General features: G+C 36.5%; 2 protein-coding genes across 4 annotated transcripts; one reads left to right on the top strand and one right to left on the bottom strand.

Moving 5' to 3' along the window:
• The first annotated feature begins 350 nt into the window (after positions 1-350).
• On the top strand, positions 351-6,911 carry BLH7 (BEL1-like homeodomain 7). Of its 2 annotated transcripts, none has more exons than XM_088222349.1 (5): positions 351-1,253; positions 2,145-3,099; positions 4,599-4,975; positions 5,095-5,155; positions 5,825-6,911. In XM_088222349.1, the coding sequence occupies exons 2-5, from the start codon at positions 2,212-2,214 to the stop codon at positions 6,518-6,520; spliced, it is 2,022 nt and encodes a 673-aa protein (XP_088078475.1). In that variant the 5' UTR covers positions 351-1,253; positions 2,145-2,211; the 3' UTR covers positions 6,521-6,911. The 2 variants fall into 2 exon arrangements, with proteins under 2 accessions (XP_088078475.1, XP_088078476.1); XM_088222350.1 differs by lacking the exon at positions 351-1,253 and adding an exon at positions 1,303-1,483.
• Positions 6,912-7,403: 492 nt separating this feature from the next.
• Positions 7,404-14,246, bottom strand: LOC148253208 (protein CHROMATIN REMODELING 35-like). Of its 2 annotated transcripts, XR_015821610.1 has the most exons (7): positions 13,894-14,246; positions 12,585-13,309; positions 11,973-12,122; positions 10,529-10,687; positions 8,216-9,969; positions 8,050-8,118; positions 7,404-7,822 (listed from the first exon to the last, which is right to left on the bottom strand). XR_015821610.1 is itself a non-coding variant. In XM_088222769.1 (6 exons), exons 1-6 carry the CDS (start codon positions 13,943-13,945, stop codon positions 8,112-8,114), a joined length of 2,847 nt encoding a protein of 948 aa, XP_088078895.1. In that variant the 5' UTR covers positions 13,946-14,246; the 3' UTR covers positions 7,404-8,111. The 2 variants fall into 2 exon arrangements, 1 of the variants encoding a protein (XP_088078895.1); XM_088222769.1 differs by having other exon boundaries at positions 7,404-8,118.
• Between the last annotated feature and the right edge of the window lie 578 nt (positions 14,247-14,824).

The raw sequence follows: 14,824 nt of genomic DNA, 5'->3' as shown, positions 1-14,824 counted from the left end.
AGGAATAAATAGTGAATAATTGGAGGACCTAGTTTGCAAAACCCAGCATTAGTTAGAAGAAAAAGACAGAGACAGTGATATGGGCACCAAATGGTGCGCCTTTCACATTTCAAGTAAAATACTTGAAAGACAAATAAACAAACAACTAGTCCTCCTAACTAAAATAAATAAATAAATTAATTAATTAATATTTTAAAAAATAAAAATAAAAAAACCAGATGACTCCTAACTAGAATAAAAAATTATAAAAAATAAAATAAAAAATTAGAATAACTTGTAAATAATAATATTAAAAAAATAAATAATTTAAAAAAGAAGAAATGGAATAGAATATGCTTGTATGGTGGATATTGCAGCAAAAACAAAAGACGAGAGAGAGAGAGAGAGAGAGAGAAGAGAGAGAGAGGAGGGAGCTGCCATGGTTAAGCAAAGATGAGAGAGAAGAAGAAAGCAACAACAACAACAGGAGGTTGACAGAGGGTTAGAGAGAGAAAGTAGAGAGAGAAAACGGGTTTAAGGGAGAGAGGGAGAGGGAGAGAGAGGGGGTTTTTAGGTCCACCAACTGGTAGTTAAGAGATAGAGCTTCTTAACCAAACAAATTCGATCTTAACCAGAGAGAGGAATTTTGAAATTACAATTGATAGGAGGTTGAAGAAGACGAAGAGGAAGAAGAAAGCAAAAGCAAGTCAAGCACCAACTTCTTCAACTCGGTTTTGAAGCTGCTAAGCTCAAAAAGAGGAAGCGATTTTGAAAAAGGAGAATATTATCATTTCTGTGTGTGTGAGAGAGAGAGAGAGAGAGAGAGAGAAGGAAAGGAAGAAAAGGGGGAGGGAAGTCGTATACTTGTGGTTGTCTTTGTGGGTGTGTGTGAATCTCTCTCACGTGGGGATTGATGGAATGATAGATAGAGAATATATGATTAGAAAAAAAGAGTAAAAAAGCGAGAGAAGAAAAAAAATCATTATTACTTTTCTTTTTTCTCTCTTTCAGAGAGAAAAAAAAAAAAGAATAGGAACTGTTCTTCCTATCTCTTATCTGGGTTTATTATTTTCTTTGATTATTATTGAGATGCTGTGCATGAAAATTCAATGAAAAGAGAAGTTGAGTATTGCTCTTGTTGTAGTAGTATCGGGCTCTTGGAATTGCAGTGTTTTTTTTTTGGTCTTTGAGGAATTTTTTTCTACCAGCGGATCGGTTGGTGTCTTTGAGATTTTCTGTTCCCCACAATACCCACAGCTCCTACTGGTTTCCAGGTATTTTTTTATTGCTTTGTTTTGACTTATCTCTCATTTTTTTTTGCTTAGCTGCTGATTATATTGATTTTGTCTTTTAGATTCTTTCTTAATTTATTTCATGAGTTACTTTCTCTCCTATTTCTATTATCTCCATCTCTCTCTCTCTCTCTCCCCCTTTCCTTTTCTCTCAGCTCAAGATCATGATGGTGATGATCAGAAAGTGATTTATTGGGATTTACAGATTTTGGGTTTGTCCTATTTTCTTGTTTTTATCTTTTTCCTTCTTGGGTAACTCATAATTTTTGGTTTTTCTGATTTTTATTATTTGTTTTCTGACAAATTTTGCTTCTGGACTTCTAATTTGCGATTTCATCAGCCATGTTTAGAGTTTGGATAGAATTTGTTGGGGTCAAGTTTGGATTCTTTGATCCGATTGATATGTGGAGTTCATTTGAGGTGTTGAGAAACCATTGCATTAGTTGCGAAAATTCTCAATGTCTCTCTCAATTCTCCTACTGTTCAACCCATGGATGAAGATGATATGCTTATGCATGTGCATATTGTTTTCTGAATACTATTTTCTATATTGATGCTTAAAGAGTTAAAAGTTGACTGTTATATAATACTTTATAAATTGCTACTGAGTTATGCCACCAGTAATGGCTTTTCTTTTATTTATGCTTATGCTTTTTGCTTGACTTGGTGTGTTTTCTTCCTTTGTTGCAGTATTCATCATCTGTTCTTAAGAAAAGTCAAGGAAAATAAAAGATCCTTTATATTCTAGAGTAAAGTTAGCTTGTGTATTAGAACTTATAGTTGAAGTTCCAAGAGAATTTGTTTCTGAAACATGTTCTGAATTGTCGATAACTGAAGTTGTTTGTTTCCGTTGTTTTTTTTTTTTTTTTGCAGTTCCCCGGATGACTGTGTAATCTGAATAGGATAGCAGAGCTGGAAATTTGATAATTTGGGAGAAAATATGGCCACTTTCTACACTACCTCTAACAATCAAAGAGAGTGTCCAATGATCTATTTGAGGGAATCTTTGCCGGGTTCATACCAGGAAGCGCCAGTCCTTCCTGGTAATATGATGGTGTATATGAATTCTGGTGTGTACACAGATGCGATTGCTGGAAATTCTCAGCAGCAAACCAACTGCATTGAGATGCACTCTGTTGAAGCTTCAGATTCAACCTCGCAGCAACAAGAAATTTTGTCAAACCTTGGTGGTTCTCGAATTGTAGATCAAGATTTCAGTGCATGGAGAGATGGAAGGAACGAGATGCTGGTTATGCACCCAATAGGTGGTCCTAGCAGCATTCTTCAAGGTGGACAAAACTTGCAGGGTCAAGGATTATCCCTCAGCCTTGGTAGTCAAATTCCATCTGGAATCCAGATGCCTTCTATTCCCTATAGGAATCCAAATACAGGTTTTTCTTCATTTTTGAATTCCAATCCATCAATTGCTGGCGATGATGGCAGCAGAAACGGTTCTTCCAGAGATGAACACTCAAGAAACGTTGAATATATGTCAACCAGTTTTTCTGGAGGTAATCAGGATTTGAACAAGGGAGACTTATCTCTATACGGAATGTCAAGTATTGCAAGAACCATTCCCAATTCAAAGTACCTCAAGGCGGCACAACAGCTGCTTGATGAAGTTGTTAATGTTAGAAAAGCCCTGAAGCAGCCTGATAATGAGAAAAATCAAAACTCAAATGAACAACATAACTTAAAGGAGGGTGAGGGATCAAAGAATAGTGCAAACCCTCAAGAATCCACCAATAACCCCCCAAGTGAGCTTTCACATGCTGAAAGACAAGAATTGCAAAACAAATTGACAAAGCTCTTGTCAATGCTGGATGAGGTGAGCCTATACATTTACTTCTCTTCTGGTATGATTAGATTTATCTTGGGTTTGACTTATAACTTCATAACGGCATTTATTATTTTCCATGGAAATCCACCCTTCTATCAAATTATCCCAATGGTGCCCCTAATTGTTGCAGAACTGGATAAGTTGCTTTTAAATGTGAATGTACATGATGTGTCTTTAACCGGTTATATTGATTTTAAAATGTGAATCTGCATAATGTGTGTTTGTGTATGAAAATTCCTCGAGAAAGAATAATAAGGTGGATATCGACTTCTGAAAACTAAAGTTTATGACCAATGCTAGTGAAAAAGATGAAATAAATACAGATTAAAGACATGATTTTTTTTTTCCTGTGCTTGCTACCAGAATTGCAGAATAATTGATCTTATCACTGCAGAATATGAAGATTCCCTAAAGTGGACATATTTCAATGATAAGACATATTTATGTAATCTTGATGTTTATATATTATTAAGGCGTTTTGCTTATTCAGTAACTAGTATCTGTAAGCTTATTAATGATAAAAGATAATTATTTCCTATTTAGTTAGGATCTTATTTAGTTCTGTGCTGTAGTTTATTCCATTTAATTAGCATATTTTCGGATTTAGTGGAATTCTTATTTTACTTGTAATCTAGTATCTATAGATAGGGTATTCTACTTTAGTTATTTGGTAGATTATTCATATGATTATATTATTAAAACATCAAGTTATTGATTTGACCATTGAGATTTAAATTTTATATTTGGTTCTTAATATATTTTCAGTTTATTATATTTAAGCTCTTTTTGTCATACATCACTTATACTATGTAGAGCCAATGAAGGGATTCTTGTAGTCTAGCAACCCTCTTTACTTCAATTTATTGCTATTGGTAGTTCTCCGAAGGATGTTGCATAGTACTATATTTCCATTTGTAAATCTTTTTCTCCAAGGAGCTACTACATAAAAACTTCATTATTAGCATGACTTCTAGGATTGAGAATCCTAAGCTCTGTAATGTCAATCTTCCAAACTGCAATCTTGATGAAATATCTTTTTCGATGAATTAGGAGATGGAGTTGTATGAATGGGATATTATTTATTCCTTCTAAGTGTTTCTGGAGAGGCCTAAACCAAAGGAGCATGTTACCCTAAGCATGAGTTTGTAACATTAATTGTGAGCACCAATTTTTAGACATTGGATATTAATTATTAGAAGACAAATTTCCAAAAGGAATAATATAATCCGCCAGTTATGCCTTATCCTGACATCCAGGCTTAGCACTGCCTTCTTAAATCAGTTATGCCTTTCAGAACATCTTCAACCAGTTCTGTAGAATATAATCAATGTATGATCTCACTTCTTTCTTCAATCAGTTATGCAAAATTTGTTTTCTGATTTTTAAGCAGGGCTAAGGCTGATTTCCAGGTTTTCATGTATGTGTATGCCATTTCATTTACTTTAGATTTGTTCATGTTGTATAATGATGACTTTGGGTTGTCACAGGTTGATAGAAGGTACAAACAGTACTACCACCAGATGCAGATTGTGGTCTCCTCTTTCGACGTGATAGCAGGATGTGGGGCAGCTAAACCATACACCGCCCTTGCACTTCAGACTATATCCCGCCATTTTCGATGCTTGCGTGATGCAATCTCGGGCCAAATCCGTGCAACTCGTAAAAGCCTAGGAGAACAAGACAATTCAGAAAATAAAGGAGTTGGAATTACTCGCCTGCGGTATGTAGACCAGCACCTTAGGCAACAACGGGCACTTCAACAGCTTGGTATGATGCAACAACATGCATGGAGGCCACAAAGGGGATTGCCTGAAAGCTCTGTTTCCATTCTGCGTGCTTGGCTTTTTGAGCATTTCCTTCACCCGTAAAGCCCCGGACATAATCTTGCTTTTCTCTTGTTTTCCCTGTTGAGAAATTACGAATTTCCTTGATAAGATAACCTAGTATTTCAATTTTACTAATTACTGATCTGATGTCTGACAGTTACCCGAAGGATTCGGATAAGATCATGCTAGCAAGGCAGACGGGATTGACCAGAAGTCAGGTAAAAATACAGTACCATCTTTTTAAGGATCCACAAGGATGTTTATGCTGATCTGATCCTTGTTTTTTTTGATTATTTGTGTGTATGCTGGGTAATGACTAGGAAAATGGGGTAGCATTGATGGAAATAGGTCTTGGTTGGGAATTGCACTATGAAAATGGATAAAAGTTGATGGTAGATCATGCTAAACATTGCAAGGCTGAAGAATAAGTGTGACTAAAAATGAAGTGATAATTTCTTTTGAAATTAAAGTATTTTTCTGCCTGGCCAGGATAAAGAAGAGTTAAGTTTTGCCATGTTGAGTTCAACCCCAAATATCATCTTGACAAATGATAAAAAATATTAATGCAAGAACTTGGAGTCTTTTGCATTGGCTTGGAAAAACTAGTTTGAATTGGAAACTATGTGAATATGAGAAACTTTTTGCAGTATTATCTTCATTTCCTCCCAGGTTGAGCAGTAATTGTAAATGGTACAAAAAAGAGATCTCTGACCTACCAAGAATGGTGGGGATTGCTGACCATTTATGCCAATGATAGTCTTCTGCATGTTCATATTCTGCTGTAACTAAGCTCCAATTGATCAGCATGTTTCATTTTATTTTACATTTTTTTTTTCCATAGAAAGTTTCGTCTTTGTATGTTCAGTCACAAGATTTTTTTGCTTCAGGTTTCGAATTGGTTTATAAATGCACGTGTGCGTCTCTGGAAGCCTATGGTCGAAGAAATGTACAAGGAAGAGTTTGCTGATGCAGAGATGGATTCTAACTCATCATCTGATAACTTGGCAAAAGCACTAAAAGGTGATATGAGGACCTCTGAGGATAGAGGGGAAGATTTTCAACAAACTGGGAGCTCAGCAGCCATGGAGAGAATTAGCACGGGTCAATTGATGGATTCCAAATCCGACCACGTTCCTGATGCAGAATTTACTGGAACAACTGGAGGATTGCACAACAGCATGCGCGAAGCTGAAACTGAATATGGGTTGCTGAAACTGAGGGAAGGACAAAGACCTAATGTAGATGACTGCAGTCTCTTCCCTGATACGATTGTTCATTCTGATGGGGCCAGTGACCGATTTATGGCAGCAGCAGCTGCTGCTTACCACATGCCGGAGATGGGGAGATTTGGGAGCGGAACTGGTGTATCTCTCACTTTAGGTTTGCAGCATTGTGAGGGAGCTAATCGACCAACTTCTGGTGGAAATCATCGCACATTTGTAGGGGTAAGAGGGGCTGAAGATATATATAATGCCGCAGCATCCTCAGTTGGAACTGAAACAGTGGACTACGAATGCATAAATCCCAATAACCGGCAACATAGGTTCAGCTCATCCCAGTTGTTGCACGATTTTGTAGCGTGAAAATGAAAGCAATTGCAGACTTTCTATTGCACTGCTTCAAATCTTCGAACCATTCTTATCAAGTGGAGGGGAGGGAGAGCTGGAGGAGGTGGGAAGGAACTTCCGGAAGCATGACAGGTCCATTATTCTTGATGCTTCTTTTTTTTGAAGCATATTTTCACTTGGTTGCAATTGGCATAAGATTGTAGTTTCTCTGAATATGAAAACATATAAAAACACAGTTGTAACATATATCAAGAAATGGAACGTTAGCATATTTGTAAAGATACATATAGTTTTTGTCTGATATGTGGAAGAAAAGGTGTAAAAGATTAGTTGTGTCCTGCAACTTCTGTTGTTGAAGAATATTATTACTTCATTGAAATAAGAATGGTAGGGATTTGGATTGTCATTAATTTTTATGTTGTTTGTGAAAATATATCTTGTGGGTGCGGAGCAAAGTATGCTGACTGCGGAGCTAGTGTTCACTATTGAACTCTGATATACTTAGTTTACAGTACAATTTGAACCATTTGAAATAGGCTGGAACAGACTGTAAAAAATGGATGCCACCCAACCTGGGCGCCTAATGTCGGATGGAACAGGCTTGGCTCGGGTCTGCCTCATCGAGCCGAAAGGGTCAGGATTAGACCAGCTGCTGACAAAACCCAGCTTGTATGCCACACTTAATATGTTATTATCTCTTTCATTATTTTTAACTATGTTATTAAATGTTTAATCAAATTTTTCCCCTATAAATTATTTTAAAATTTAATTATTTTATTATTAATTTGAATTTATTCTAAAATTCCTTGACATATCCATACTTTATCCTAAACTTCAATTAATAAAAAGTCCCTATACTCTTAACACATGTAAAATAACATATCATGATTCTACTAGATTTTCCCAAACCAAAATCTCTTTGGATATTTCCTTCACAAAAATTCTGTTCACCTGTACGGAGATTTACAACAGGACAAATGCCCAACATTATTAGGAAAATTTCATACATGTAAGAAACACAGACAATGTCACTGTTTGTCCTCATCCCAGAGCAAAACCTGTTTCCTATCAACATCAGCATTAACCTCCGGATGGTGCATTCGGATATTTATAATCCAAAACGGAGCATTAAGTTAGTCCGTATGCATATACTCCCAGAAAGAAAAATACTCCAAAACTGCTAATCAACCACTCCCGGAAAGAAAAATACTTCAAAACTGCTAATCAACCAGATTTTTCTATGTCGCATTTCTTTGATTAGACTTAGTTCGTCACTGAGAGGCGGGACCAAAAGGACTTAATTTTGTCGATCAGTACCTGGTAATGGGAAATCAAGGATGAGAATTCCCATTTACAACAATCTACCCAATTATAATAAGAAAGGCATAAAACTGTCACCCCCCAAAGGGCATTACAAACAGAAAGGTGTGCTGTACAACTTCCTTGACCCCAAGGAAGCAAAAAGGTCAGACATGGCTGTCCAAAATGCATTATTTGCAGGTATTCATAACCTAATTTGATTTTAAGCGACCTGTCTATACTACCTCCAGAAGTTTGTAAAACATGAATTTAGCATACAGATTCCCTCAGCCTGATGAGAAACAAATCAATGCCTGAAAATTGTGGAGAACTTAAATTAGCACAAGATAACTAAGGAATTTGTCATTGATATCATAAGCAGCATAGGAAAGGACGAAAATGATCACAAACCTTTTGTAAAGAGTCTTGACATCTTCCTTTAACGAGGAACTTTCCAAGAACATATCCCCACATTCATCAACCTCAACAGACTGCACTGCAAAATTCCCGTCACCACTATATTCGTTCCATTCGAACCACATTTTGGAAATCACTTCCTTTTTGAAGCAAGAATTGTGATCTTCCTCTTCGGGTGACTCAGCAGCAACCAATCTATATGCATATACCATCTTCTTTTGGCCAGGTCGGAAAGCTCGGCCTATTGCTTGGCGGGTAACTGAGGGATTTAGAGGGACATCCAAGATTATAATCCGGGATGCCCCCACTAATGAAATACCCTCTCCACACGCCCTAATTGACCCGAAAAAAACTTTAGCATCTGGGGAGTTGTTAAATCGCTCCATAGCCCACTCCCTATGGTCAGAACTTGATTCACCTGAGATCACAAACATTTCCCGGCCCAGTTTCCAGCCCTTTACCTTTACAGCCAGTCTTTCTAAAAACTTTAAAGGTACCAGATACTGACTAAAAATGAGAAGCTTTTCGCTAGCAGACTCGCATAGATTTATCATATTAAGAAAGAATTTTGCTTTCACTCCCTCTCTCATATCTAGCTTCTCCAGTAACTCATCCATTTTATCATCCCTTTTCACAAAATTTTCAGAGAAAGAAGCCAGTTTTGCATGGAGATAAACACTACTTCCAACAGAAGAAATCTTGAACTTCCTGTCAAACTTCTTTAAATTGCGAACCTCATTCTTCTGTTTGGAACTAAGGTTAAGAACTACAGTAAAATCAACAAGCCCAGGAAGCTCCTCCAAGAAATCTCCTTTGTAGTAATGGAGGACCTTACTTGTCATTTCGCGTAGATCTTGAATAACACTTACTTTCCTTCTAAAATCTTCATCTTTCTGAAGCGTATGCTCCACCAGATCATAAAAAGCTGTATCGACACCTGCTTTTAACTGTTTCCTCACACCTGGTATATGCACTCGACTCAAAATCCGCTTGACAGCAGCTTTGGAGCTATCAATTCTAAGAAATTTTGGTCGAACCAGGTTCAAAATGTTGAATACTTCTTTTACATGATTCTGGTAGAGGGTTCCAGAAAGCACCACTTTACGAGGGGTCTGGACTTTTGCAAGGGACCGCAATACATCAGTATTTTCATTCCTCGGAGTGTGCCCTTCATCCAGAATTAGAATTGAAGGTACCTTAAGCAGCAGTTCTTGGCAAGAAGCTGAGATCTGGCTGGTTCCACTATCACAAACAATTGTGGAGAACTGCTTGTACCCTAAGAAGAGGATGCCCTTCTTCTCCACCCACTGTTTCAAAACCCCCAACTGTTGAGCCCGATTATCTGCCTTCACACTGTAAAAATCATACAGTGGAATATCCTCTATTTGCCATATCCGGAACTCCTTCTTCCATGTTGCCAAGATTCCTTTTGGAAGCACAACAAGTGGTCTAGCTAGTGGATACTTTGCTAGGAAGCTTTGCATAAAACTGATGATCATAAATGTCTTTCCAGATCCCGGAGCATGAGCCATGATGCAGCCTCCAGGATTTTCTGTCACCAAGTTGCTACAAAGAAAGTTGAATCCTTCTATTTGATGTGGTTTCATTTGCTGCCTATGCCTAGGGTGAGCACATATATCAGTTACCAACAAAACATTGTCGGAGAATTTCACCCCTTCCAGACCAGATGACTCCCTGTCTTTGGTAGTACGAGAATCAGCAGCATAAGTTCTTGTACTCTTTTTCATCTGGATTTAAATTGTAAATAAAGTGGATATTAGCATTCCATGTAAATCAAGAGAAAACCAAGAATTGTTTTCTGTACTACAAATTGACCAATCAAACAGAGGCACCATGAAAAGCGTAGCTGGTTCAGCTTATACAAGAAAGGGTGACAGATGTCCAAAATCAACTCGCAACCAGAACGATGATGTCAAGGAAAAGAAATGCCATAAACCACAAGAAAGTTAAATAAGTGAAAGCCAACTAATTCCCAACTGCCAACTTCGTAAAATTCAAGGTAGCACATCTCGTTTTAGAAATTCCAGGAAGTTCACAGCCGCAATTTCAAAGAATAACAAGAAGCTCTCGTTACAGCTTTGTCATATATACAAATACATTCAGTTTTGACAACAGATACATTCTCAAAATGGTTATGACAATAACCATAATACAAATTTCTAACATTTTCAATTTCTCCTACCTACTATTGGTTAAAACGAAATTGATGACCACTGACTGAAAAAGTTGGTTAGAATTAACTTCTCGGACATCACATGAAAAAGTATAATCAAGATGTGAACTTACCTTAGCATATTGGACCTCAATTATAGTCTCAATACCTCTTGATATAACCCCGCAGATGCGACAAACATAACCTAGATCATCTTTCAAAACAAAAGAATGATCACAATCCTCTGCATCCTCATGCATTTCTTCATCAGTTGAAGGATCTTCAACAGCATCCTACAGTAAGTGCGGAAAACCATACAGATTATAGTAGGGAAATTAGAAAATGGAAAAGGGTTAGATGAAAAGTTAGCTTTCTAGTTGGACATTCACCAAAAAACTATGCTAATTAACCAAGTACAGGATGTCATCTTGATGGAACAGATCTAAAACATGCAGACCAACCAGCCTAAGCAGTATTTTTCTTTTCTTTTTTTGAGAAGAAACATCAGAAGCAATATAATGAAGTATTGCTTTTTTTTGCCCTTTCCTTGAGGAACTTCTTCCGACGTATGTCTACAAAATTCTATTTTGTAAATGAGAGCCCAATTATCAGAAAATAAATAAAAAACTAAGAATAGTATATGCAACATGGCTTGTCAAAAGATTCTAAAGAAAATGAAAAAGGAAAAAAGGACTAGGTAGAACAAAGAAACTTCCATGTAGATGTAAATAAACTAATAAAGATCAAGATAGCAGTTGATCAGCGTAATTTACATCTAGCTAAATCAGCAACCCAGATACCTCTTTGACATGAAGCCGAGTCCAATTATGTTTCCAAAGATTCATTGCAAAAAGCAACATAATCATAACTAAGATGACACTCCAATAGTTTTTTTTTTTTAAATAAAAAGTATGAATAGTATAAACAGTGCACCAAGGGGGTGAAGGTGCAACCCATGTACAAAAAGATTTACATGTTAGTAAGAGAATCAATCATATACCCAAAATCTTCCACTCTATACAAATCATGACCCATCAACAAAGACCCAAACAAATGGAACCACCATGTCACTTTCTATATCTTAAAAAGCTCTCATATTCCTTTCTTTCCAAATAACCTAAAAAATAGTCAAAGTAATTAAATTTACATGTTTCTCTTTTCTGCCCATCCCGTCCCAAGCTCAAATTTCGTCCCTAATTGACACTCCAATAGTTATCATTTTAACTCTAAATTTATAATCTATGGCTATTTTTTCACTTTTTATTTCAAAAAAAAATCTCTGACTATTTTTCTCTTGAGCTTCAATTTTGTCCTATACTAACAATAAAACACAAAAGTAAAAAAACCCTAACGATAGATCATATTAACGGAATACAGCAGTATCAATTCTTGGTCATCTCCATACAATTGTATGAAAACTAAAAGACAACATCAACAATAAGGAGCCTTGAAATGATCTAACTTATAAAAGGACATAAGCATGATAAAACAAAATTCATTAATTTTGAAAATAATGAAAAATAAATAAATGATAAAGGAAACTAAGTTACAGTTTATGATAAATAGTAAGCAGGATACTTTGGAACACTCTATTGCCATTGCCATTTCCTTCCAAATATCATCCAGACCATCATTTTCAATATCAGATTCATCATCAATATCTCCTCCACCAACATAAACACCTTTATCACCTCCTTTGATCGCCATCAGGGCCTCCGCATCCCTGACCTAGATATGGAAATGGTACAAATAGTTTCAACAATTTATGAAACAAGAGCAGCACACCAAATAAAAGACATTCAAATACATTAAATAACAAGGTAACCTTTATCTTTCTGCTTTCTTCTGACTATAAACAAGATCCATAGTCCGTCAAAACACACATAATTAGAGCTTAAACTTTTTTTTTTTTTGAAATAAGATTTAGAGCTTAAACCTTGAGTGCCACAGACAACTTTTTTGAAAGTACAATGAGATGATTAGTGCAATATGCATTTACATCACATAAATCAGTGAAAAAATTTTGAAAAACAGAAATAATCTTTCATAAATAAGTACAGAGGTTTGAAAGTCATTACCCATGTCCATTCTCCTAATTTAACAATCAGCTGGCTGCCCATATTTTGACATACTCCTATTTGCCTTTCTAGAAGAGAATACTCTAGTACCCCATGTGAAAGAGAAAATTACCATTATGGCAGTTGTTGAAGATTGCTCATTGGGCTTTCCAAGGACAACCTCCTGGAAAGGATATTTAGGCGCAGCCATCTGAAAAGGATATTGATGCATAGCCTCCTGAAAAGTATTTTGAGGTATTGCTACCTGGAGATGTTTAGAGACAGCCTCCTGATAAGAATGCGGCAGCAAGGCCTTCTGGAAAGGAGTAGCAATCCTACTACCCCCAGTATCTTCATCATCTGAATCGGGAATAACAACAGGTGTTCTTGAAGGCTCTGTGCCATTTGCAACCACAACATCATCATCATCATCATCCAAATCAATGACAACATGCATATCTGAGGTAGTCCTGACCTTAGGAGCTTCTTCTCTTGAACTCTTCTCAAGATTTGGCAGCATACTTGACAGTTCGGGATACATTTTGTGACACCAGTTCACCAATAGTGTCTTCTGATGAGCTAGTTCTGCTATATCTCCCGTAACACTTCCAAATGCACCAGTCTCCAAGGTTTTAATCAAATCAGAAATAGCAAATGGGTCAGAAAAATCAGATATTTTGGACCACGCCTCTGGTTGACTAGCTTGGGTGACAGTCCCTGGGTGATAAATTTGGGAGGACACCTTTGGTTTCTTCGCATCACTTTCACCAATTGTACTTCTAGAGGCACCCATGCCCCCATATCCATAAGCTCTTCCATCGTTTGGTGATCTCATTCTTTTATATACCCTTGAGTACCCTGTTAACAAATGGCAAAAAGTGAGACACTTACATTATAACATAAGCACTCAGATACATCAAAGTAGACAATTACAAGAACAGGGTTTCTTTGTTTTCCATTGAAAATTAAAATATTCAGCTCAACAAGGACAAATCTTAATGTATATCAGTTCTAACTTCAAACACCGTGCTGATAACCACAATGGTCAATTCATTTAGAGATGTACGCGAAATTGTCAATGCTCAAACAATTTAATAGCTAAAGAATCATCATGGTGCGGCAGAACAGCAACTATTTTGACAATATTGTGCAACTTCATGTCTTAAGCAGTTGTTTTACTAACAAGAAAACCTGATGGTAACCCCAGTAGTTACGTTACCGATTCAAACAAATAAAAAATACCGATAAAAGCGAGATAAAACAAATTAATATACATTTATCAATGAAGCGACCGAGTATAAATGAACTTAAAAATCACGTACGGAATGCACGCAACGAGTAGATATCAAGTAACAGTCGCGCGATAAAACAAATTCTTATGAATCAAGAAATGGCAAGAACAATAATTAATTAACTAAAATGTCACACTTGAGAACCCATACCGGGTAGAATCGAGTAATCTGCTGGCAAAACCATCATCGCCTGAGGCTCCATTGCTGACTGGAAATCAAAGAGACGACCGAGAGATGGACGGGGAAAACAAGCGAATTGCAGAGCTCCAGCAAGTAAGAGTTAAAGAAACCCTAAAGCTACACTTGATTGAAACAAACCAGCTCAATTCGTAAACCTAACCGCGATTTCTCAGCCGAACTGGCTTCCATTCTTGCTTCACAGTACAGAGCAATGTCTCTCGCTGTGGCAAACTGCTGGTTTTGGCAAAACAGAGAGTCGTTTCAGTGCCTCTGTAGGTGTGTCCTCACATGTTGACCAGAAAGAAAATGAAAAAAAGTAAAGAACAAAAAAAAAAAGAAACTGCCTTTTTATATCCCCTGTAATTTCAGATGGAACGACGTCGCATATGGAAGCCTAGTTCCCGTTTTGGCAAAAATGATTTATGTCAAGGGGCAGGATATTTCCACGTTTCGTGATGTGATTGGTTGATGTGATGTTTCGTTACGTGGACCAATAGAATATTTCACATGTTGAGGGTGCAGAGATTGGAAGATGAGATTGTTGGTAGAGAAATATCGCTCGGCATCGAGGTTTTGATCACCAAAAAGTACGGCGGGTCCCACAAGGTAAGCTTCACCACTGACCAGGGGGTATGCGTTAATGAAAATATTTTTTATATTTTAAATTTATATATATGTATTAAAGGTATAAATAATTTCTTATTTTTATAATTTTTAAAAATATTTTATTTTTAGTGTTGAATTTAAAAATATATATATTTTAAAAAGCCTTCTGTTTTTAGATATACTTTCAAAATTAATGATGATAAATGGTTCTCCCTTCCCTAAAAGTTTTTATTACTCGATTTGAGTGTTGATATTATTACCATTATTATTATTTTTTATATATGTATATAATTAA

Source organism: Carica papaya, chromosome 6 (assembly GCF_054855325.1).
Source record: "Carica papaya isolate Zhongbai chromosome 6, ASM5485532v1, whole genome shotgun sequence".
Lineage (NCBI taxonomy): Eukaryota > Viridiplantae > Streptophyta > Magnoliopsida > Brassicales > Caricaceae > Carica > Carica papaya.
The sequence above is the reverse complement of the archived record's forward strand: the minus strand, read 5'-3'. Positions and strand labels throughout refer to the sequence as shown.